Source organism: Cervus elaphus, chromosome 32 (assembly GCF_910594005.1).
Source record: "Cervus elaphus chromosome 32, mCerEla1.1, whole genome shotgun sequence".
Classification (NCBI taxonomy): Eukaryota; Metazoa; Chordata; class Mammalia; order Artiodactyla; family Cervidae; genus Cervus; species Cervus elaphus.
Genome location: NC_057846.1, coordinates 44013649 through 44038201, shown reverse-complemented (window position 1 = coordinate 44038201; position 24553 = coordinate 44013649). Strand labels below are relative to the sequence as shown.

At 45.8% G+C, this 24553-nt stretch overlaps 1 protein-coding gene and 1 pseudogene across 3 annotated transcripts; both read right to left on the bottom strand.

Moving 5' to 3' along the window:
* Nucleotides 1-68: 68 nt before the first annotated feature.
* On the bottom strand, nucleotides 69-19096 carry AP3M2 (adaptor related protein complex 3 subunit mu 2). Of its 3 annotated transcripts, XR_006339319.1 has the most exons (10): nucleotides 18980-19096; nucleotides 16980-17317; nucleotides 12310-12481; nucleotides 11138-11275; nucleotides 6134-6219; nucleotides 5754-5887; nucleotides 3962-4169; nucleotides 3558-3702; nucleotides 1350-2201; nucleotides 69-1258 (listed from the first exon to the last, which is right to left on the bottom strand). XR_006339319.1 is itself a non-coding variant. In XM_043893888.1 (9 exons), exons 2-9 carry the CDS (start codon nucleotides 17250-17252, stop codon nucleotides 2101-2103), a joined length of 1257 nt encoding a protein of 418 aa, XP_043749823.1. In that variant the 5' UTR covers nucleotides 17253-17317; nucleotides 18980-19096; the 3' UTR covers nucleotides 69-2100. The 3 variants fall into 3 exon arrangements, 2 of the variants coding, with proteins under 2 accessions (XP_043749823.1, XP_043749824.1); XM_043893888.1 differs by having other exon boundaries at nucleotides 69-2201; XM_043893889.1 differs by lacking the exon at nucleotides 18980-19096 and adding an exon at nucleotides 18780-18855 and having other exon boundaries at nucleotides 69-2201.
* On the bottom strand, nucleotides 9302-24193 carry LOC122688072 (annotated as a pseudogene).
* Nucleotides 24194-24553: the final 360 nt, after the last annotated feature.

Genomic DNA, 24553 nt, shown 5'->3' with positions numbered 1-24553 from the left:
CTGCTTCTGCTGGGCACGTGTGCAGAGCATCGCCCATGCTCCTAGTATAAGACACTCAGGACACTCAGGACTGGTAACACTCAACTTTATTAAGATTTAAACAGAGAAGATGCTTCTGCACGTTAAACACACGTGGAACCAAGCGGCTCGCTGGGGGCACCCGGCACCAGCTATGCTAACACACCACCAGGGTGAGGGGGTGTCCAAGGGTCTGCAGCTTGGGGGGGGGTGTCCCCTGCTATGGTCTGTGGGGCCCACAGCTCCAGCACTTTACTTCTCCTTAAATTCTTCCCTTGAAATTAGGATGAGCTGCCCTGGAGGGAATAAGACAGCTAGACTTATAAACCTAAGGGTATTCAGGGACCAAGAAGGGTTGTCTCCTGTGACCGAAGAAGCCCTGAAATCCTCCAGGGCCCTCAGGAGTAGTAGTTCCGTTGTTCTGGAACCTACAGGCAGAGACGTTTCCCTGCCATGGCAGGTGTAGGAATGGGATCTGGGATCCAGGACAAATTTTGGAGCGATGGGCTATGAGACACAGCACAACAGACCCCAGAGCAAAACCACAAAGCAGCATTATTCTGCAGCAAAAAACAAATCCAGGAAGGAGGAAGAGAAAACTATAGAAGAAAAACACACTACCTAAGTACTTGGAAAACAGGGCATTAGAGAAAAATTGTAGGGTTTGGAGAGCACAAGGTCTTCATTTCTCTCCATGCACAGGGCAGAAGACAGTATCACATCATAAACTATAATTTTAAATACCTGTCTGATCTATAAACATTTGAATGGGTGATGGGCATACTGAACTAGATGGAAAGTTTCCCGCTGGGGAGGCCTGCGGACCACCTTCAGCTGCCGTGTTTCCTGAACCGGGCTGCACAGGCCCAACGTGACCCATTTTCCTACAACATTGGTTTTATTCAACGACTGAAGAGATGGAGGGGGGGTGGTCTTAAAAACAAACATGGCGATATATATTGCTAAATATATATTGCTAATAAATAGATTATGCAGTGGGGGTACAGAACAGAAGAGACTCTGAGGAAATGTCCTTACTGGTCGGCCCCCAGGACTCCTGTCAGCGTCTGGCTGAGAGTGACCATGGGAAAGCGTGTCGATGGGAGGGTCGGGCTCCAGCCCCCAGGGAGCCCCCAATGGACGTGGACGAGGAGCCGCTGGGCCTTGGGGGCGGCTCGTGGGGCCGCCCTGGAGCCGACGGAGCTGGCTTCTCTGAGACTCTCCTCAGGGAGTGGCAATTCTGTGAAGGAGTGGAGCTGTTTGCATGAGGTCAAGGAAAGAGGTATTTGAGACCACCACCCCCCCAGGGAGTGGGCGGGGACCCCTCTCACCAGAGAGGGCGGCCGGTGCAGCGGGCAGGCAGCCCTCAGCGTCTGCAAGCTGGTGGGAGTGGCGTCCTAGCCTCTGAGGGAAAAGTCTCCCTCCGCTGGGACTTCCGTGTCAGCGGTGGGCTCCAATTAAAGAAGCTTCCAGTTTACTTCTAGATGTACAGATCTTTATGCTTGTATACAAACAGAGGGCTCAGAAGGAAACTCACTCCACTCCGTTCCTCCCAGTCCCTCCTGGGGGTGGAGATGGGTGCCCCTCTCTCTTCACTTTAATGGGGATGCACACACTCCATGCCTTCCCCATGCCTTCCTCCACTAACATTCCTTTCCTTCCAAGTGCGTGCTCTAATTCTCCCCCAAACCCGCCCCCCGCCCAGCTTAAAAAACAAAAACAAAGAAGTCTTCCCTTGGCTGAAGAAAATTACAGCCAAACAAGTAACAAACGCTGGTGTTTTCCTGGGGTAACCCCGTTACGAAGTTACAAACAGTTCAACACGCCATCGGGTACCTCCGGCTGCGACCCACGCCTCTGCTCTGAGAACTGGGTTGGAGATGCTGGTGGGTGGGTCCTGCCCCGGCCCCCTGGCGACCCTGTCTCCCTGGATTCGCTCCACAGCACGGACGGCTAAGGAAAACGGGAACCGGTGGGTCCAGAGCGGGCACGGACCTACGAGACAGGCTGATGGTTTTTACTTCTAGACAGGTTAAGAAATGAAAAAGGGTTCGTGACGGTCCGCTTTGCGAAATTCTCGCTTCAGGTTCGAACTTGAAACTTTCCAGCTTTGGTCATGTACTTTATGCCCTTGAAGGGTTTGTACTTCTCTCCGTACATATCCAGACGATTCACTTTGAGGCCTGCAAGGAAGGAAGGTGAGCATTATTCCAAAGAAGCAGGTTGCATAACTGGTTAATTCACGTCAACTCAAAGAGCTCCAAGGGCTGGAGAAAGTTGTAACTGTGAATCAGAAAATATGTGTGTGTTCAGTCGCTCAGTTGCTTCCAACTCTTTGGGATGCTATGGATCCTTTGGACCATAGCCCACCAGGCTCCTCTGTCCATGGGATTCTCCAAGCAAGAATACTGGAGTGGGTTTCCATTTCCTTCTCCAAGAGATCTTTCCAACCCAGGGATTGAACCCAAGTCTCCTCCATCTCCTGTACTGCAGGCCGATTCTTTACCATTCTGCCACCTGGGAGCCTATACTTAATTACGTCACATAAACACAGCCAACAGATTCTTCACCCCTGGAACATAGGCTAAAAATAAAAATCTGCTCCAATAAAAAGCTAGTCAATGAAGAGATCTGTCCCTGTGGTAGAAAGGGCAGAAAGTTATATGCAGGCTGAGATGAGGGTAAGGAAAAATAAGACCACTCCAGATTTTTCTCAAAGTTATGGGGTTGAACATGTAAATTCATAATAACAAAATTAAGAAATTCATAATCAAATAAAGGTATAACTGAATGAATAAACTAATGATGAAAAGTGATGAATTAATTCTTCAGTGCCTCTTAAATATTCTCACTGGACTAAGAAAAGAACATTTTATACTATTCAGAGCTTTAAAGTTTATTAAGCATTTTAAGATGAAAAGAGCTTATCCTTTAAACGAATTCTAATCACTTAAACTAGACATGGTCCATTGGTAAAGACAACAAGAACTTCATATAAAGCTGAAGTCATCTCCTATCCATCTGCAAGGGTCAGTCTAAGAATTAAATAAGAAAATAGATGAAAAGAGCTTAAATTAGTGCCTGGCATGTAGTAGACATCTGCAGAGAGGTAACTTAAGTCTTGATATCACCCTGGGTGGTGGGGTGTAAACTATAGTTGATAACTCAGGTCAGCCGAGAGTTCCAAACGATCACAGCACACGTGAAATCTTCTGAAATTTGGGGAAAGGAGGGGAATTCTTTTCACTCACCAGCTGAGAATGCAGATATATCCCCGTACTGAAGACCCTGGGACCCCCCCCCCCCCCCCCGCCAACCAGCACCCCCAGGGTGACTCAACAACGGCTCATAAGCACTTCCATCTCCAATACTGATGGAGGGTCACAGACTTCCTCCAGGAACGTGCTGGGAAAGACCTGACTAAAGATCACATATCAGCTAATGAAACCCAACTCTCTGGACAGGGAGCAGCCAGGGGGCTTTGTGACATTGCCACCTTGGGCCCTCGCCCCCCAATCCCTAAGCCGGGCGTCACTCACCAGAAATGGCCAGCTGCTGGATCTTAAACTGCAGGTTGATCGTGGGGTTCTCATCTGGTTTGGAAGCTCCGGCCTGGAGACTCATGGTTCCCTTCAAACTTGGGAGCTTCTGGGGATTTATTTTTCCTACATCCCAAGACAGCATCTCCAAAGAGAGAAAAAAGAAGGAAGTTATGGTGGAAACTGCATCTGAGACGCCTGAGCTCAGAGACCTGGTTCACTGTGTTCTTATGACCTCCTGGGGGTTTCCCAGAAGAGAATGCTACTTGTTACTGTGAATTATCTCGGTGCCCTCAACCACGTCCCTTTGGTCAAGCTCGCCCTTCCACAAGACAGAAAGGGGTAGTGCAGAGCTCCTGCTGTTTTGAACACAGGCAACTTGAGCCCCCTGCGTATTCTCCTACCTTGGTGACTGGGTCAAACGTGTGTGTCCCCTGAGACGGCGTGAGGCTCATGTTCAGGACGCCTCTGGGCATCTGGCTGGCGACGGTCACCCCCTCTATGGTCTTCCCCATGGTCTGCTTAGGCCCCACGGTTATTTCAAAGCGGCCGAGTGAGCTACTGTCCCGGAAGCTGATGTTATGTTTAACGTACACTGGAATCGCCACCAGGCTGGAAAAGAGAGGAGGCAAAAAGCCCACATCGTCAACATATTGGAAAGACGGCCACTTTTCCCTTTTCTGCTCTGCCAGCAGCTTTTCCTCCCTCACCTCCTTCCTAGTCTTACAGAGTATGCAGAGAAAAACCCTCTGGACGTCTTTGATCGTTTTCTTTCTGTAAATCTAAGATGTTGACGAGTAAGTCAACTAACTCTTCCAATGACTCTTAGAATGATATCAACAAAACCAAAGAGCAGACTTGGTGGACTCTGAGAAAAAGGCACGGCAAACAGAAATCACATTTCCGTGTTTTAATGTTTTGCATGTGACCGATGATTATTTGCACTTGGGAGACTAACATTCATACCTCATGGGGCTTTTACAAATTCATGACAGTGCTTTTAACTTGACTTGATCCTTACAAAACCCCCTAAGGGATGGGGTCGGCATGATCTGACAGAGAAACTACAGGGTGATGCTAAAGTTGCAACCATCCTTGGCGTCTGTGGAGTCCTACTTCCTGGGGCCAGCACGACCCTACAGGTTTTCCCTCGATGACTCATTTAATCCTCCCCGTGAGTATGAGGCAGGCATTGCTTCTGTCCTGATGTCATTAATACTGATGTCCTTATACTTAACCAAGGTTAACTATTCAGTAACTTGCCAAGGTCATGTATCATCAGTACTGCAGGTGGGGCTTAAGTACGGGCACTCTGATTCCAGAGCCTTTGCTCTCAAGCACTCAGACGTTTCCCCAAATTATTTATTCCGAATCCCACAGGAAGCCCTCAGTGGCTGACAGGTCCAAAGCTCTCTTCAGTCTACACATCTACTCTACCCCTTCCCCCAAAAGGACTCAAGAGTCCACAGTAAAGAGAATGCTCACGACCCCAAATGACTGAATCGTATGGTTCTTCACAGTACCATTCACTGCTTTTTTGGGGGGTGAAAGGGATTGAAATACGGGTGTTCTCAGATTCCAATCTGAGGAAAAAAACATTCCTGTTTAGGCACACAGTAATAACAAAACAAACAGCAGCAAACGTAATGAGCACTTATTTTGTGAGGAAGCCACTATTTAGAGTTTCTTATGTAACCCTCATAACAAGGCACCTCTACTATTTTCAAGTTACTTATTACTTTACTGTTGATGTTTAGTCGCTCAGTCGTGTCCGACTCTTTTGTGACCCCGTGGGCTATAGCCCGCCAGGCTCCTCCGTCCATGGGATTTCCCAGGCAAGAATGCTGGGGTGGGTGGCCATTTCCTTCTCCAGGGGGTCTTCCGGACCCAGGAATTGAACCTGCGTCTCCTGCACTGGCAGGTAGATTCTTTCCCACCGAGCCACCAGGGAAGCCCCTTACTTCATTACGTGTTACTTTCATTACTTCAGCTCTCCTAGATAAGGGAATAGACATGGAAAGGAAAAACAACTCACCTGAGGTTACCTGATTAGTTACCTGGAGCCCAGGTAACTCCAGAGCCTGAGATCTCCATCGCTGTGGATACTGTTTCCAAACCACGCACGCACGCACACACGCACGCAGGCACGCACGGACGCACGCACGCACTCCACCCTCAGGTACGTGAGCCGCTTACTTCTGCGCGCTGACATGGTAGGAGAGCAGGCGGAAGTTGCCGTCGGGGGGGATGAAGGAGAGGATGCGCTCCGACTCCCAGCGCTTGAAGCGGACGCAGGGGTGGAAGCTGACATCGTCCAGCAGCCTGGGGTTCTGGGCGACACCAAGCAACAGCCACAGGTGGGAATTAGAACCACGCGTCTTTCAGGAAAGTAACTTAGGCGCTGCTTTCACGAAAATACATGCACACATTCTGCTGTTACTCAGGGCAATCCAAGGCTGCCCGTGAGCTTTGCGGCTGGCCCTGACCATCCCTTCTGGTTCCCTCCTCTCCTGCCGCTCTGTCCTTCCAGAAGCATCTAATTTCCCAGGGACTAAATCTCCAGCCCAGGATTTTACCATGAAGGAAAGCGTCAGGTCGGGCATTCCCGTCAGTTTGACGCAGGCGTCGATCACTCCCTGGATCTCGGCAGTGATGGTGGACCCTGAGACGGGATGAGACAGGAAGAAGGTGAGACCCTCTGTGTCCTTCCCAACTAACTTAACTTCTCTCTCCCTCCTTAGCTCTCTCTTCCCCTCCCATCCCATTTCCTTCCTTCCTTCCTCCCCCTCCCCCATTCTTCCTTCCTTTCTTCTGTCCATCCATCCATCCGAATCATCTACCCAATCCATCTGTCCTCGCAAACCTTTATCCACTGCGTAGCAAATACAAGGCACTCTGATGAAGCAGCGGGGATAAAGACTGGTGAGACTGTTAGCCCGGAGGAGCTTTCAGGCTACTGCCAGAATCAAACACAACACCGCTATCTTGACCAATGGTTCAGAACACTGAATTCACATCAGAAACTGCTCTCCCTGCAGGCACCAAGGGCTTCCCTTGTGGCTTAGCTGGTAAGGAATCTGCCTGCAATGCGGGAGGTCTGGGTTCAATCCCTGGGTTGGGAAGATCCCCTGGAGAAGGGAGAGGCTACCCACTCCGGTATTCTGGCCAGGAGAATTCCATGGACAGTATATTCACCTCACAGGCCCCCAAGGAGCTCTGATGCCAAATGGAACTGCCACTTTGGTCTTCAGTTCACAGGCTCTCTCTCCTGCAGCCCCTGCGACCACTTCTTTATTTCAAGTGTTCCTTTCTCCTAACCCCTCCTATTTTCTGGTTTTCTTGCTCTTCTCCTTCTCCTGGTATGATCACATTGAAATTTGTTCATCTTTTCTATTACTGATGGACATTTGGGGGCCTTTCCAGTTTGGGGATAATATGAAAAGCTGCTGTGCCTCCTTGGTTTTAAAGCCTCATCAGTTACTTTTCTTTCTTTATGTGTCTCAGTCCAGTCATCCTGAGATACTTAATTTCCCAACAATATTTCACTCTTCTTGAAAGTGTTTGCACCTGCTTTGCTCCCAGATCCGTGCAGCCTGTACTAACTCCTACTCATTCTCCTGATGAAGCATTCATGAGCTTTATACTTAGGTAAGGGTGGGAGGGGACCTCTCTTTCCCTTTCTCGCCCCCTCACTAGACTTTCAGAAGCTTCCTGCAGCCACAGGCTCCGTCTTAGTCACCATCACATGCCCACCACCTGGTGCTCAGCTACAGCACCATGCATTCTCCGTAAGCACTTTCTGGATAAGTGAGTTTGCTCATGTGAAGAGAACTTTCTGTAAATTTCCACACTCTAAGGACTTGTAGTTGTGTTAACCTCTCTGAATGAACAGAAAAGACGACGACTCTCTGAATTGTAGTGATTAAACTTCAGTTCTGCCCTGACAACTGAGAGTCAAATACTTCCAAAAGGAAATCTCATCAACAAGAGATCAGTTTGTTGCTTTTTCACTTGAGAGGATAAAACCACTGAAAATGTGAGCCCAGCACGGGTCTGCATCATGCTTTTCTGTGGCTTTTTTTCAGCGTTGTTGAGGTACAGTCAACAAATAAAAGCTGTACACAGTTAAGGTGCATGACTTGATGTGTTAATACACATACACCCTGTGAAGTGGTCACCATGATGAAGCTAACACGTCCATCACCTCGCACAGTTCGTTGGGTTTTTGTGGTGACAGCCCTTAAAACTTTCCCTTTTAGTAAATTCAAGAAGACAATATACTTGTGAGGTGACAGATGTGATCATTTAACTAGCTGGGGGGGTAATCCTTTCACAATGTATGTGTAGATCAAATCAGCATAATGAACATTCCGAACGCCTCACAATTTTGTCAGTTACACTCAATAACATGGAAAAGAAAGTACACGGCGGTAGTCACCATGCTGTGCGCTCAATCTCCAGAACTACTTCATCATGCAGAACTGAAGCTTGGCACCTTTCACCAACCTCTCCCCATTCCCGTCCTCCCCACTCCTGGTGAAGGGGAAGTTGCTCACTCGTGTCTGACTCTGTGACCCTATGGACTGTAGCCCACCAGGCTCCTCTGTCCATGGAATTCTCCAGGCCAGAATACTGGAGTATTCTGTATCCCTTCTCCAGGGGATCTTCCCAACCCAGCGATTGAACCCAGGTCTAACCACCTTCTACTGTCTGCTTCTATGGACCTGACTGTTGCAGATTCCACATATAAAGTGAGCCCGGCCACTGGTCCGCAGGTTTTTCTATGTGAGATCACGCCACGTTTGTCTTTCTGCGTTCGGCTTCCTTCACCCAGCATCACATCCCCCAGGTTCACCCATGTTTTCACAGATGGCAGGATTTACTTCTTCATATGGCCGAGTGATATTCCTGGGTGTGAGGATATCTGCCTCACATCTTCATCCATCAGCCATCAACAGACACTTTGTTTCCGTGTCTTGGCTGCTGCCAGCAATGCTGCTGTGAACACGGCAGTGCAGACACCTCTTCGAGATACTAATTTCATTTCCTTTGGATCTAGACCCAGGAGTGGGACTGCTGAATTATTAGGGAGTTTCAGTTTTTTCAGGCACCTCCATACTCTTTCTGAAGGAAAGTTACATGGCTCAAAATAGCCTGGAGTTAAAACTCCCCTCCAGGTCCTCCCCACCATTCTATGCAAAACAAAGAACTCTCACCCAAAGGAAAAAATGGACATTATGCCCAGCTCCCAGCTGGTCCAGCCTCTGGCTGATCTCCAAAATTCCTTGCCCCAGTCGTTTAAGAGATAACTACTCTGAACAACCTTGGAGAAGAACAGGCCCCCTTAAGACAGTAACTTTCCACATACATGCCTATATATACTTACTCTTTTCCTGGATAAGCGCGACAGATTGCTAATCTGACTGCTGCCCCTTCTCACCTCATTAAAGGTGATCTGTTCCTGTAAAGTGCTGGTCTCGTTCTTTTTCTGAACCTCGCCTTCTCTAACTCCCTTACCTTATAGCTTCCACAGTGGCTGCACCAATTTACATTTCTCCCAGCAAGTGCATAGGGTTCCCCTTTCTCCACATCATTGCCGACACTTGCTATGTCTTTTGTCTTTCTGATGTGAAGTGCGAGTGATACCTCCCTGTGGTTCTGACTTGCTTTTCCCCGATGGCTGGTGACACTGAGCACCTTTTCATTTACCCGCTGGCCATTCGCACGGCTTTTCTGAAGTATGTCTCTTCGGATCCTTTGCGTGCTAAGTCGCTTCAGTTGTCTCTGACTCTTTGCGACCCCGTGGCCTGTAGCCCGCCAGGCTCCTCTGTCCATGGGGATTCTCCAGGCAAGAACACTGGAGTGGGTTGCCACGTCCTTCTCCAGGGGATCTTCCTGACCCAGGGATTGAACCTGCGTCTCTTAAGTCTCCTGCATTGGCCAGTGGGTTCTTTACCACTAGTGCCGCTTTCAGATCCCTTGCCCACTTTTTTAGTCAGATTATCTGTTTGTTTGTTTTTTTTCCATATTGAATTGTGTAAGTTCCTTGTGTATTTTGGATATTAACCTCTTATCTGACATATGGTTTGCGTATATTTCCTCTCATCTGTAGGCTGTCTTTTTCCTCTGACTGGTTCCTTTCTTGTATGGAGGATTTTATTTTGATACAATCCTATTGGTCTATTTTTCCTTTTGAAGCCTTTGCTTTTGGGACCATATCTTAAAAAACAAAAACAAAAACAAAAACAAACTACTGCCCAGACCAGTGTCAAGAAGGTCTGTTCCTATGTTTTCTACTAGTAGGTTTATGGTTCCAGGTCTTACATTTAGGTCCTTAATATGCTGTGAGTTGACTTTTGTGTGTGGCGTGAGACTAAGGGTGATTTTATTCTTCTACATGTGAACATCCAGTTTTCCCAACACCAGCCCCTGCAGAGACTAGCCTTTCCCCATCGCATGTTCTTGGCACGCCTGTTGAAGACGAGTTGACAGATTTATTGCGGAGCCTTCTATTCTGCCTCACTGGTGTATATGTCTGTTTTTATGACCTTACCATACAGTTGTTTTTCATATTTGTTTGTTAGTTTTGGCTGCATCGGGTCTTCTCTGCTGCATGCAGATTTGTCTCCAGTTGTGGTGAGCAGGGGCTACTCTCCAGTCACGATGCATGGGTTTCTCATCACAGCGGCTTCTCTTGTTGCGGAGCGCAGGCTCCGGGCGTGCAGGCTTCAGTAGTTGCAGCACATGGGCTCAGCAGTTGTGGCCTGAGGGCTTAGTTGCCCCTCAGCAGGTGGGACCTTCCGGGACTAAGGATCGAACCCATGTCCCCTGCATTGGCAGGTGGATTCTTAACTGCTGGACCACTAGGGAAGTCCACCTTACAGTTTTGATTACCATAATGTTATAATATATTTTGAAATCTAGAATTGTGACGTCTCCAGCTTTGTTCTTGCTCAAGACTGCTTTGGCTATTTGAGGTCTTTGTGGTTCCATACGAGTTTTGTTTTTTTCTATTTCTATAAAGAATGCCATTGAGATACTGGTGTGGATAGCATTTGGGATTTTGATGGGGATGTCTTTGCATATTTCAAACATTTTAACAATACTAATTCTCCCAATCCATGAAAATATATCATCTTTCCATTTATCTGTTCTTAATTTCCTCCATCAACACTTTGTAATTTTCAGGGTGTAAGTATCTTTGGCTAAGTTTATTCCTAAGTATTTTATTCCTTTTGTTGCTATTGTAAACGGGATTATTTTCTCAGTTCCCTTTTCGGAGAGTTCATTGTCTGTATATAGAAACATCACTGATTTTTATATATTGATTTTGTATCCTGCAACTGTATTACATTTATTAGTTCTCACAGTGTTAGGCTGGAGTCTTTAGAGTTTCTACATGTATGATCACATCATCTACATCATGATATTTCAGTCCAGTCCTAATACACAATGCTTGACAAAGCAGACACTAAGTTAAATGAATGACCTTAAACGGGGGATAATTCTGATAACTAGCGAGCACTGTCTGAAAGAGGCCTCTGTTTTCACAGTTCTGTAAACTGGCTGAAAGTACCAACCTGATTTGTCAATGATGGCATCAATCTCTTCAATCACATCAAAATAGGCCTCATTGTTGGTGTACTTCACCCCTGTTCGTCGCCAGGGTACCACGGACAGCTGCCCAGTGGGAAGCTGGTCGCCCACGTTGGTGCTTCCTGAGACAATGAGTATTGTAATTAGATGTAACCAATTACCTAATAACCAGAGAACACATCCCTAAAAGTTTCTATTCATCCACTATTTACATGCTTGCTTGAAGAATTTTCCCAAAATAGAGATTATAGTTTTCCCAACTTCTATCTTGGTAACCTAGTTCAATTAAAAAACCTGTCCCCAGTTGGTGTGTCTGCTCAGGCAGAATACAGGTTAAAAAGTTACCCGAGAAACAGATATCATATCATTTTGGTTTTGAAAGTCACCTGAACTTGGTCTCTCAAATTCCCCAATAGCTTGCAGCTTAAATAATGCATTGGCTTTCAGTAGGGACAGTAATCTACATATTGATATAAAAATTTCATGGGTAAAAACAGCATTCTAACTCGTTTTTAAAAATTCCACCTGTCCATACATTATCCATCTCACTAAAGAAGACAAAAAAATATATATACACTGTATGTTAAAAGTGCTTATGAGCTTATTTCATGTTCTTTGTGCTTTTCTGTATTTCTGACCTTCTACAATAATCATGTGCTTCTTCTGTAATCAGGAAGAAACAAGATTATTATTAAAGATTCAGTTATTTTATTTTTTTGCTGTGCTGGGTCTTCCCTGCAGTACATGGGCTTCTCATTGCAATGGCTTCTTGTTGCAGAGCACAGGCTCTAGGGCATGTAGGCTCAGCAGTTCTGGGGCATGGTCTTAGTTGTTCCGGGGCATGTGGAATCTTCCCAGCCCAGGGGTCTAACTGGTGTCCCTTGCATTGCAAGGCACATTTTAAACCACTGGACCATAAGGGGAGCCCAGGGGAAATTCCTTTTAAAAGGAGAAGAGTTTATTCTGTCATTGAAATCAGAATATTTTCTACACACACACAAAAATTTTATTTCAGATTATACTAAAGACTACAAAGAACAAAATGAAAAGGACCTGGACATTTGAGATCCCCCAAAACAAGCACTCGAAACAAGGCACAACCCAGGACTGAGCCACACCCAGGACGGCGGCCACCTCCTGTGGGCCCCCCTCGTACCTGTGATGGTGTTGACAACGGTCCGAAGGATAGTGGGCGGCTTTATCAGTTCTTTGAGGATGTTCGACTCGGTAGCCAATGGAAAGCCATTGTCGAGCATCTCTTCCAGCACCTCATAAACCACGACCACGTTGTCTTTTATCACTGGTTCTGAACAGACTCCAAAATAATCCTGATGCAAACACAGTACATGTATACATTTATCACTCAGAGACTGCGATGGGTGAAGGAATGCACCCAGAGATTATCGAGTCCTGTCCACGTGTGTTTACACAGCGTTTCTGGGACCTTCTTCCACAATAAGGGGATGAAGCATAACCCTGGTTCTCTTAGGCAGCCCAGTTTGGTGGAAAGAAAACTAGATTGGATTATAACGCAAGTATCACTAATAACTTCTTTCATATACTAAAGTGAGTCATTTAATCCCTTTGGGTTAGTTTCTTTAACTAACATGAAGAATACAAAACTGAGTCTAGACTATTACATGGTTTTGAACATGAATTTGAAAGAACTATGTGAAATGATAATACCTGATACAATGTACACTGGACCCCAAAATTTTTTTAACTCTTACTGTTGTGCTAATCCTCAACATTCATGGAGCAAATAAGAACTGAGAGAGAAATGAAATGAGGGGTGTGAGCTAGCACACCAGAAAATCTCTTCAGATCACCCTTTTTCTAAGATGCTAGGATTCTAATTAACACTTTGTCCCTTTATTAAGAAAGGCTAAACTTAGACACTAAATTGTCTGGGTTGTGGGAAAAGCACTGAATTCCAAATCAGAAGGCCTGGGTAATAATCTTAATTGTCACCTTCTAGATTAATTCATGCTAACTAATTAGGTCTCGAGATCTTTAGTAGTATAATCTGGATAATACCATGCATGGACGCACAGGGTCATAACAATGAAGCATGATGGATTAAATGAGAACATGTATGACGGTGCTTTGTAAACTATAAAGCACCATGTAAACTGTGGTGCACCTGAGGAAATGATGCAGAGAGGAAGGCCTGTCGGCGCTCGGCGTGCCCTTCTTGACAAGGTCAGTGCTTCTGCTGCTGGGCCTCTCAGACGGTCAGAGAGTCCTCTAAGAATTCATCCTCCGAGGGGAAATGCACCCCTCTCAAGAATGTCCATTCTGTTTATGGGCAGTGCTGATCCTTAGAAAGTCCTTTCTTTGGCTAAACTGAAACCTGCTTCCTAGATGTGCCTTACAGAACAAGTTTACGTAACAGCCCCTCAGTGATCAGAGGGCCAGGACAACATTTGCCTTCAATTTTTCTTCTCGGGGCCAAACTCCCTGTTTGGTCCTGCTCCTGTTCATGCTACCGTAAGGTTTCTAGATTGTTTCACCTTCTTGCCATTTCTTTGAATTTGTCCTAATTTTCTAATAGTCTCCTCAAATGATGACATCCAAAACTGAACACAGACTCCAGAGGTGACCTAAATTACATCAGAATGATGTCAACTATCAGACACAGTCCAATATCCAAGAGCACTTAGGAGTCAGGAATGTGTTTCTACAACAAAAAGATTTTTTTTCTTTAAAAAATGAAGGGGGGGAAAAAAGCTACACATGTCCTCCTCATGAGTGATTTCATTTTGAAAAATAAAACTCCTCACTCGGGAAAATGGAATCCTCCTACATTGTCAGTGAGAATGTAAAATTGGTACAGCCACTACAGAGACCAGAATGGCGGTACCTTAAAAAGTAAAAACAGAACTACCATATGATCCAGCAATCCCATTCCTGGGCAAATACCCAAACAGAAGTGTAATTCAAAAAAGACACATGCACCCCTATGTTTATAGCAGCATTATTCACAATGGTTGCCACATGGAAGCAACCTAAGTATCCATCAACAGGTGACCGGATAAAGATGTGGTACATCTATACAATGGAATACCACTGACCCATAAAAAAAAGAACAGAATAAGGCCATTTGCAGCCACATGGATAGACCTAGACCTTATCATACTAAGTGAAATAAGTCAGACAGAGAAAGACAAATATCATATGATATCACTTATACTGGAGAAGGAAATGGCAACCCACCCCAGTGTTCTTGCCTGGAGAATCCCATGGACAGAGGAGCCTGGTAGGTTATGTCCATGGGGTTGCAAGAGTCGGACACAACTTAGTGACCAAACCATCACTTATATGTGGAATCTAAAATACAACACAGATGAACTTATCTACAAAACAAAAACAGATTCACAGACGCAGAGAACAGACTAGAGGCTGCCAAGGGGCAGGTGAGAGGTGAGAGAGATGGATTGGGAGGTTGGGATCAGCAGATACAAACTACTATATGGAGAATGGATAAACAGCACGGTCCTACTGTACAGCCCGGGGAACTATTAATATATTCAATATCTTGTGATAAACCATAGTGGAAAACTATGAAAAAATGTGCATATACATATATATATAACTGAATTCACTTTGCTATACAGCAGAAATTAACACGCTGCAAATCAACCATACATCAATAAAACAGATTTTTAAAAACACCTCCCTTGATTTTCTAAATCAGGGAGAATGTGATTTTATCAGTCAGCAGCTGGAAAGGGACACTGCTACAGCAACACCTGTGCACGTCCACGGCAGGGGTTCCTCGGTCACAGCCCAGCACCAGAGAAAGAACAGAAGCCGGAGAACACACATCACATAAGACATTCAAATCAGGTTGCGTCCATTTAAAGACTTCTAACAGATCCTTCCAAACTGGCAAGCTGTGAAGTCCCAGCCTTCTAAAGCAGCCACTTCACTGTTTACCCCGATTCCTCTGTGGTTCCAAGTAGATTAAACAACTTTCTTCACTTCCTCTCTTGCAACAAGTTACATAACATCTCTATAGAGATATGGAGCGATGGTTAACGGGGTGAAATATCCCGTGTGGAAATCCTAACAAGGCCCAGCTTGAGCAGCTGAAGATCATAACTGCTGGGCTTGTCTGCTTCTTCCACATACTGGGGTTTATAATTCTCAGGTTCTCACCGTGGGAAGGAACTAATATGCCACAGGAATCCCAGAAGAGTACTACCAGAAAGACTGCAGGGGTGGGGGGGAATTAAATATATGCTCATTCTTTGGATGAAAGCTGTTCCAAACATGTGACCATATATTTATAAGAGCAAATGAAAGGACTCTTTGACTTGCTTTTTAATGTTTGTCAGAAGGTCTGGGTCCTCCTTCTCCTCTCCAGTCCCACAATGTCTGTATTCATGTGACTAATTCCGGACTTCACATGACACAAAAGTTAAACCAGAGGACCCTTGATTCTCATGTATCATTGAGTTATGCAAATAACCACAACCATGAGAGGTTGAGCAATTCTTTTAGGGAGAGGATGCCACTGTCTGAATCCAGAGTCTAGGCTGCCTGAAATCCTGTCCTGTAACAGGTGCTGACATCCTGGCACGACCAGCCCCCCAGTGCCCCCAAGATCTCCAAATCTATTCCTGAAGGAAAAACTCCAAGTGAAAACTGCATCTTGGAAAATGTATCCCTTAAGTTTTACAGAAGTGCTAAGCTTGCAACAAGGCCCATCTCTGTTACTCATATGCTGTGGATGAGCACAAACTCAAGCTGAAGGGTGGGTTCCCAAATTACCCCTGCCAGCGAGAATGAAACAAGCATTATTTAGGTTCTTCTAGTTTAAAAAAAAAAAATCTTTCCACACGCATCAGTTTTTGATGCAACTCAAAGCAATGCTGTTCACAATGGTTAACATCAAGTTTGCCATAAAAATAAAAAAATCGAGCCTATCCTTTGGGGTTGGTCTGTTCCCACATCTCAGGAGCAGACTATCTCTGCTGTCGGTTTAATAAAAGTTCTGTCTTCTTGAGCTGTCACTGAACTGAAACTAGTCTGTTGTTTCGAATCCTTGCTATGACAAGACAAGAGCTGAGAAATCCTGCCTGCTTGAGCTATAATTAACCCGCCATTCCAAATCTTTGCTATGACGATACAAGAACCAAGGGAGATAAATAAACCAACCTGACAAAAGCCTTAAAAAAAAAAATTGAAACTCCTTAGCTTTGTGAACAAGACGTAGGACAATTCCAGTCTCTAGAACTGAAATGACTTCATACAATCATACTAAGTAGAGTGGCTTTCTCAGGCCACAGGTTCAAAACTGTACAGTCTGTCATTCAAGATAAAACCCATTCAATAAACAGAAACAAGAATCTTATCAGATGGGAGAGGAAGTGAGCAATGTCAGATTTATGATTTCTTTTTTAGTTCCTTAAAGTGAAAGTGAAGGTTGCTCAGTCATGTCCGATTCTTTGCGACCCCATGGACTATACAGTCCATGGAATTCTCCAGGCCAGAATACTGGAGTGGGGAGCCTCTCCCTTCTCCAGGGGATCTTCCCCACCCAGGGATAGAACCCAGGTCTCCCGCATTGCAGGCGGATTCTTTACCAGCTGAGCCACAACGGAAGCCCAAGAATACTGGAGTGGGTAGCCTATCCCTTCTCCAGGGGATCTTCCCAACCCAGGAATCGAACCGGAGTCTCCTGTGTTACAGGCAGATTCTTTACCAACTGAGCTATCAAGGAAGCCCTTTTAGCTCCTTAACTGAGGCTGAAAACCATGGAAACAAAACTACAAAGACACTTCATAAGGTCCATGGATGAACCTCCTCACATTCACACACCTGAAACGTGTCCACTACCCGGTGGAGGAACTCAATGACAAACAGAGGCGGCACCTCCGTCTGGATCACAGCCACGAAAAAGATCTTGTGACGGTAAACACTTAAGAGATAGTGGTGCGGGGTGGGGATAACCGGAGGGACGTTTTCAGCCTCCGTCGCTCGCTCTTGTGCCTCGAAAAAGTAATCGCAAACAGAACGACTGACCACACTCTTCCAGTGTTTCTCCAGGAAAATATCTCCAGAGGAGTTGATCAAGAAGAGACTGTGAATCATGGTGGAGGCCGTCAGTGAGCAAGGAGAGTCTTTTCCAGTCTGAAAGCCTCTGCAAATGCTCAGCTCTAAAAAATAAGAGAAGGTATGGTTAGTTGCAGTCAACCAAAGCCCCCTCCGCATCGGTCCAGCAGCCCAAGCTTTCCTGCCCATCTTTTAAGACTAGACTCAATCTTCCACCACTGCAGGAGCCAGAAGTCTCCCTCCCTAGGATGCCCAAGGGTAATTAACAGCCATCTCATTTGTCAGTTAATTATATACTGTACAGTTATCTTTAATACTGTCTGAATCATATTCATTTAAAAATCGACTTAATTCTTGAGTGTCTACTTTCTCAAGTGAACTGGGAGCTCCTGGAGAAAAAGAGACCTTGCCTCATGTTTCTGCTGCCTCCTTGCACAGCAGTTGTCTTCTTGTATACAAAAAGGCTTCAAAGAACACAGAGGTGCCCTGTATGTGGCGACAACTCACATATAAGAAATGGTTATGTTTGCATCATCTTATTTGGTAGCCATTGGCCAAACGGGGCCATTGAGCATTTGAAATGTGGCTGGTCCAAACTGAGATGTGAATAGAAGACATGCACCAGATTTTGAAGGCTTTATATGGAAAAGCATTGTGTTTAAAGACTGACTCACTGAAACAATAAACTTAGGGTTGCAGGCGGGAACAGGTAGGGGGAAGAACAGGGAGTTTGGGATGGACATTTACACACTGCTATATTTAAAATGGATAACAAGGACCCACTGTACAGTATATGGAACTCTGCTCAATGTTATGTGGCAGCCTGGTTGGGAAGGGAGTTTGGGGCAGAATGGAAACATGTATATGTGTGGCTGTTCAGCAGAAACTGTCACAACACTGTTAATTAGCTATACCCAATATAAAAGAAAAAAATTTTAAAATTCAAGACTGTTTACCAATAATTTAATATCAATTAATTAAATCAATTATTAATATTAACTTACTGATTTATTTAATATTGATACTTTGGATATACTGGATAAATACAAGATATAACATTCTAATGTGCTTAGTAGAACATGTAAAATTACATAGTGTGTGGGTCGCTGCCTATTTCTACTGGACAGCTCTGATCCGCGGAATGGAGCTGTCATTGTGGTCTTTATTTACTCGGTCAGACCCCATTCTCTTAAGTCCTTGTTATGCACAAGGCTCTATATTAGATGCCTTAAAAAAAAAAATCCCTCTGGGGGATCCCCCAGGTCCCTCAGGCGGCGGCATCTCTAATGCCAGTCCCCGGAACGAGGCGGCCGCGCTGGACCCCAGCTGGTCCAGGTGGTCAAACGGCAAAGGCCTGCTGTTAACCAAAAGCCCCGCAGGGCGAGCTTAATCCCTCTGCCCGCGACAGGCCTGCGAGAGGGAGGGGGCGGCGGGGAGCCCGGCTGTGGGGGCGCAGAGGCGGCTGGCCAAAGCGGGTTATTTTTGCTTGGGAGGATGGAGGCCGCTTGGAGCCGGTGTCCACCGGATGCAGGATTCGAGGTTGAGAAGGGTCGCCAGTCCGCGCACCTGCGTCGTCGTGGCAACAGGGTCTCCTCCTCCTCCGACCCCTCTGGCCAGAGTGGCCACCTCCCCAGCCCGGGACTCGGCCTCTCGCCTCTCCCCGCGGCATCATACAGCTCCGAGGGTCGCTCCGGCCGCATCCCGTGACCCCGCGCCCCCGCCGCGCGCCCAGCCCCACCCCAGCCCGGGCGGTCCGCGCTCCTTACCCCGCTCGCTCTTCGCGGAGCCCACCTTGCGGCCGCGCGGACAGGCCCCGCCTCCCCACGCCCGCTACCCAGGTCCGCAGGCCGCCGATTGGGCCTCGTCCTCGGCTCTGATTGACCGCGGCCCGCCGCGCGCCCTGTTCTCGGGCTCGAGCTCCCGATTGGCCCTGGCTCAGGCTCCGGTAACCTCTGATTGGTGCAGCTCCGGGCCTCTGAGCCCTGATTGGCTGTCGCCAACCGCCTGCGGCCCTCCTGGCTCCTCTTGATCACCCAGTCACAAAAGGCTCCGGCGCGCTGCGAAGCCACCTGCGTAACCGAGGGATACGCCAGGAAAAGGATGCGGAGAAGTGTGACTTCCAGGGCACGATGTACGGAACAGCATATCATAGATGATGAGCCGTGAGCAGCAGTAACTGCTCTCTACCTAGCGATAACTGCTCTCCGTTAAACAAGTGCGTTTAAAAAGAGACGCGGTGCCTTTTCACTTACGTACCTTGAGTAGAGGAAATGTGATCGGTTGTGCAGCGCCCTGTCCAGAGCTCTGGAGCTGAATCCAAAAGGCCTCTTCCAGCCCTAGTTGGACCGCCACCTGCTCGACCTTGGGCAAGGCCCTTCACCTTTCAGAGTCCCAGTTCCCAGATCTGAAAATGAGAGGGTTGGGCAGTTATTTCTCCAAATTGCATTGGATCGCTGATGATTTAACTTTGGCTTACCCAGAAAAACATGCGATAGAAGTCAAAAGATTCAAGATCTGTTAAACGAAAACTTACTTGTTATGCGGGATGGGATGTGGAAAGGGTTTGCGGTGGCGCCTCGACATTGGATATGTTCAATAAGATGGTCAACTGTGGTGATGATGGTTGTGACCTGAACGAGGAGGCCGGTGCCCTGCCGAGTGGCAGCTTCTGACGCGGGACGATGATAAATATTTATTGAAGGTGACGTGGGTTGTTCTTTGCCATACTTGCTAAGGGCAGATATTTGGCTAATTTTGAGCTAAAAAGGAGAGACAATCCCAACTCAAAATGGCTGCGTGATGAGGAATCCTATTAGGTTTGGGATCTGCTGCCAGACTACCTGGGTTTGAATCCTGCTCCAACACTTATCAGCTATGTCCTTGAGAAGGTAGCTTAACTTCTCCAAACTTCAGCTTCCTTACTTTTCAAATAAAGACAGTAATAGCACCTACTTACGTTGGTGGTTGTGGGGATTAAGTTAGAAAAGTGTTAGAGTGGTTACTAGCTATGAAGCGGTTACACACAGTTGTTAAGCAGTGTGTGTGTTTAACGTGCAGAGATGCTGTCACCACTGCAGGCGTTTTTCACTCTTTCACTGAGCTAATGTTTGCTAAGAGCCTCCCATGTGCCAAGCCCCATGCCTGGGATGGTGCAATGAGTAACATCACAGGCCAAGTCTCTTGTCAGAGAGCCTGGCTGGAAAAACAAATGAGAAGCAATTACAAAAGGCTGTGGGACTTCCCTGCTGGTCCAGTGGTTAAGAATCTGCCATGCAATGTAGGGGATGTGGGTTTGATCCCTGAGAACTAGGATCCCACATGCCACGGAGCAATTAAGCCCTCAAGAAGCAACTAATGACGCATGCTTCGGAGCCTGTAAACCACAACTAAAGAGCCTGTGTGATGATGTCATGTGCTGCAACTAAGATCCAATACAGCCAAATAAATAGATATTGAAAAACAAATCAAAGATTTAAACAAATGAAAAAAATAACACAAAAATGGTGTGATGAGCAAGGAGCACGTGGGGGCAGGCATTGCTAGTGGAGGAGTCGACTTAGAGCCAGGGAAGTCCATCTAAACTAACACTTGAAAAGTAAATACTGACGGATTCCATCAAGGTGGAAGAGCAGAGTACATGTGCTCTGTACATGTGGAAAGCTCTAGACACGAGAGAGTTAACTTTAGCTGACTTGGAATGGGATAAAGAGTGCAGAATTTTTTTTTTCTTAAATGAGATTGGTGGGTAAGTAAGAGCCAAGTGGTTGTGAGTTTTATAATAATTGTTTGCTTTTATTTAGTTTATTGAAGTACAGTTGATTTACAGTGTTGTGTAAATCCCCTCTGGACAGCAAAATGATTCAGTTATACGTATATAGCTTGGAGAAGGAAATGGCAATCCACTCCAGTATTCTTGCCTGGAGAATCACATGGACAGAGGAGCCTGGCGACTGCAGTCCATGGGGTCGTACAGAGTCAGATGCGACTGAAGCAACTTAGCAGCATACATATATAGACATTCATTTTCATAGTTGTTTCCATTATGGTTCATCACAGGATATTGAGTATAGTTCCCTGTTCCATATCGTAGGACCTTGTTATCTACCTATTCTGTATAGAATAGTTTGCATGTCATAATTGTTAAGTTTTAAAGCATTGCACCTTTAGTAGCCATCCAAGTGGAGATGTTGGAAAGAATATATGAGTTTAAGGTCTGGCAGAGAGGTCTGAGCTGGAGACATAAATTTGGAGTTATCAGGATGTGGATAGTCAGTCATGGGACCATTGAGATGATTCAGGGAGTGAGCACAGAGAGAGGAGAGGCCTAGAGTCGGGGGACTCCAAAGTTAAAGGCTCATGGAAGAGAGGAAGACCCAGGTTCCTCTGATCCTCCCAGCTACCCTAAGATGAATCATGGTTCTGATCCCCTTTCTACAGCTGAGAAAGCTTCAGGGAGTGTGTAAGTAACTTGCAGAAAGTCACGTAAGGAGATGAGTTGCAGAGCTGGGATTCAAACGCACAGGGAGGTCTAGGCCATGTTCCTCAAGGTACCCGCCTCTTGTCTCTCCAGGAGCCTGAGAGCCCACTGTGGGAGGTCAAGTGGGAGAGTGAAAGGCCTTCAGACTTCCATTTCAGAGACACCGTGCTTACAGATGAATTTAGGCAAGGCCAAGCTTGGGGGAGGGAGGTCACTTAGATACTGCAGTAATCCACAGGAGAGATACTTGTGACTGCAGCCAGGGTGGGGAAGTGGAGAGAAGTTAACAAATCCCAGTGACAGGTAGAAGGATAGAGATCCTGGTTGAAACTAACTGGGAGAGAGTAGTGTGGAGAGTAGGCATCAAAGATGATTCATAGGTTTCTGATCTGGGCAACCACGCTGATGGAAGTGTCATTAGTTGAGATGGGGAATCCTTGGAAGAAAGGCACCCTGAGGACAGGAACAGTTGGTGTGAATTCAGTCATAGTGATGCCCAGGGTCACAAATAAGCCAACACTAAATATTTGTTGAGTCAAATCAAACAACACAGATTTTGGATGCCTGCATAATACATTCCAATGGTTTTAAGAGAGACCACAGGAAATCCTAGGCAAATAGTGAATCTATTTCATGATTTAAAAAAAAATCTCCAGGAAAAGATTTTCTAAAGCTGCCACTGATTAACCATTCTAGTGTTTAACAGCTCTCACTGCTGAGAAATTTTCTATTAATACCATAAAAACCAATGCCAACCCTCCTACACTGTTGGTGAGAATGTAAATTGATACAACCATCATGGAGATACAACCATTATGGAAAACAGTACGGAGGTTCCTTAAAAAGACTAAATACAGAACTACCATATGATCCAGCAATCCCACTCCTGGCATATACTCAGAGAAAAATCGTAATTCAAAAAGATACATGCCCCCTAATGTTCATTGCAGCACAGTTTACAATGGCTAAGATATGGAAGCAACCTAAATGTCCATCAACAGATGAATAAAGATGTCGCACATATATACAATGGAATATTACTCGGCCATTAAAAAGAATGAAATAATGCCGTTTGCAGCAACAGGAATGGATCTAGAGATTATTGTACTAAATGGAGTAAGTCAAAGACAAATATCAGGTGATATCACTTATATGTGGAATCTAATTTTAAAAGATAGAAATGAATTTATTTAGAAAACAGAAATAGACTCACAGATCTTGAAATAAAACTTATGGTTTCCAAAGGCGGAACGTTAGGGGAAGTGACAAATTAGGTGGCTGGGAATGACATACAGATCACTTCAGTTCAGTCGCTCAGTCATGTCCGAGTCTTTGCAACCCCATGGACTGCAGGATGCCAGGATTCCCTGTCCATCTCCAGCTCCTGTAGCTTGCTCACATTCATGTCCATCGAGTCAGTGATGCCATATGACCATCTCTCACCCTCTGTCGTCCCCTTCTCCTCCTGCCTTCAGTCTTTCCCAGCATCAGGGTTTTTTCCAATGAGTCAGTTCTTTGCATCAGGTGGCCAAAGTATCGGAGTTTGGAGCTTCAGTATCAGTTCTTCCAAAGCATATTCAGGACTGATCTCCTTTAGGATGGACTGGTTGGATCTCCTTGCAGTCCAAGGGACTCTCAAGAGTCTTCTCCAACACCACAGTTCAAAAGCATCAACTCTTCGATGCTTAGCTTTCTTTATGGTCCAACTCTCACATCCATACATGACTACTGGAAAAACCATAGCTTTGACTAGGTGAACCTTTGTTGGCAAAGTATTGTCCCTGATTTTTATTTTATTTTTTTTCAAATCAAGAGTTTTTATTGTCTCTTTAAAATATCACAACTGAGTCCATAGAACCACCTGCTGTCTTGTTTCTGCAGCAGGATCACTGAGATCTTATTCATCAGCCTGCTGAACTGTTCCTTTTTCAGAAACATAGATACCATCCAAAAATTTTCTGATATCCTTGTTTTTAACTGTGGTGGCTTGCTGAATCAAAACAGCTGAATTTGACACAAGTTCAATGTCATTTCCTTCAAGAATCAACTCATCTTTCTGGGCTTGAGATACTGAACATTGCGTATCAGTATCTGGCCTCATTCGAACCTTGCGTATGTATTTTTCACCCAAAAAATTTCGGATTTCCACAAGAGGACCATTCTCCTGAATAACAACGTTGATGGGGAAGTGGGCATACACCGGCCTCATCTTGTAACAAGCCCAGTGTAACACCGTTGATCATGTTCTGTACGTGACTACAGATTGTGCGAACAGTGGCCAGTTCCTCTCTGTTTCCCCACCATTTGTCAACACGGAGCCTCTTCTTTTTCTTTCCAAAGAGACTGAGTTCTACATTGATGTGATTGAAGTCCCTCCGCAGGGTGCCTCTGGGGCCCTTCACAATAACTGTCCATCCCTTCAAGGTAATGTCGACATTTTCTGGGATGTCAACAGTCTGATTGCTGAGAATGGTCTTCATTCTCGCAGTAGATGCAGCAAAGAGCTTGTCCCTGCTTTTTAATATGATGTCTAGGTTGGACATAGATTTTCTTCCAAGGAGCAAGAGTCTTTGAATTTCATGGCTGCAGTAACCATCTGCAGTGATTTTGGAGCCCAAGAAAATAAAGTTTGTCACTGTTTCCATTGTTTCCCCATCTCTTTGCCTTGAAGTGATGGGACCGGATGCCATGATCTTTGTTTTTTGAATGTTGAGTTTGAGGCCAGCTTTTCACTCTCCTCTTTCACTTGCATCAAGAGGCGCTTGCTCTTTGCTTTACGCCATAAGAGTTTCCCTGGTAGCTCAGTTGGTAAAGAATCCGCTTGCAATGCAGGAGACCCCAGTTCAATTCCTGGGTCAGGAAG

What these genes read in the sequence shown, in the direction of transcription:
- AP3M2 (XM_043893888.1), bottom strand. Translation starts at nt 17,252, where the DNA reads ATGATTCACAGTCTCTTCTTGATCAACTCCTCTGGAGATATTTTCCTG. An exon ending in CGTTGTCAACACCATCACAG is followed by an intron (nt 11,276 to 12,309) that starts GTACGAGGGGGG and finishes TCATTGTCTCAG; the next exon opens with GAAGCACCAACGTGGGCGAC. An exon ending in CCAGCAGCTGGCCATTTCTG is followed by an intron (nt 2,202 to 3,557) that starts GTGAGTGACGCC and finishes CCTTCCTTGCAG; the next exon opens with GCCTCAAAGTGAATCGTCTG.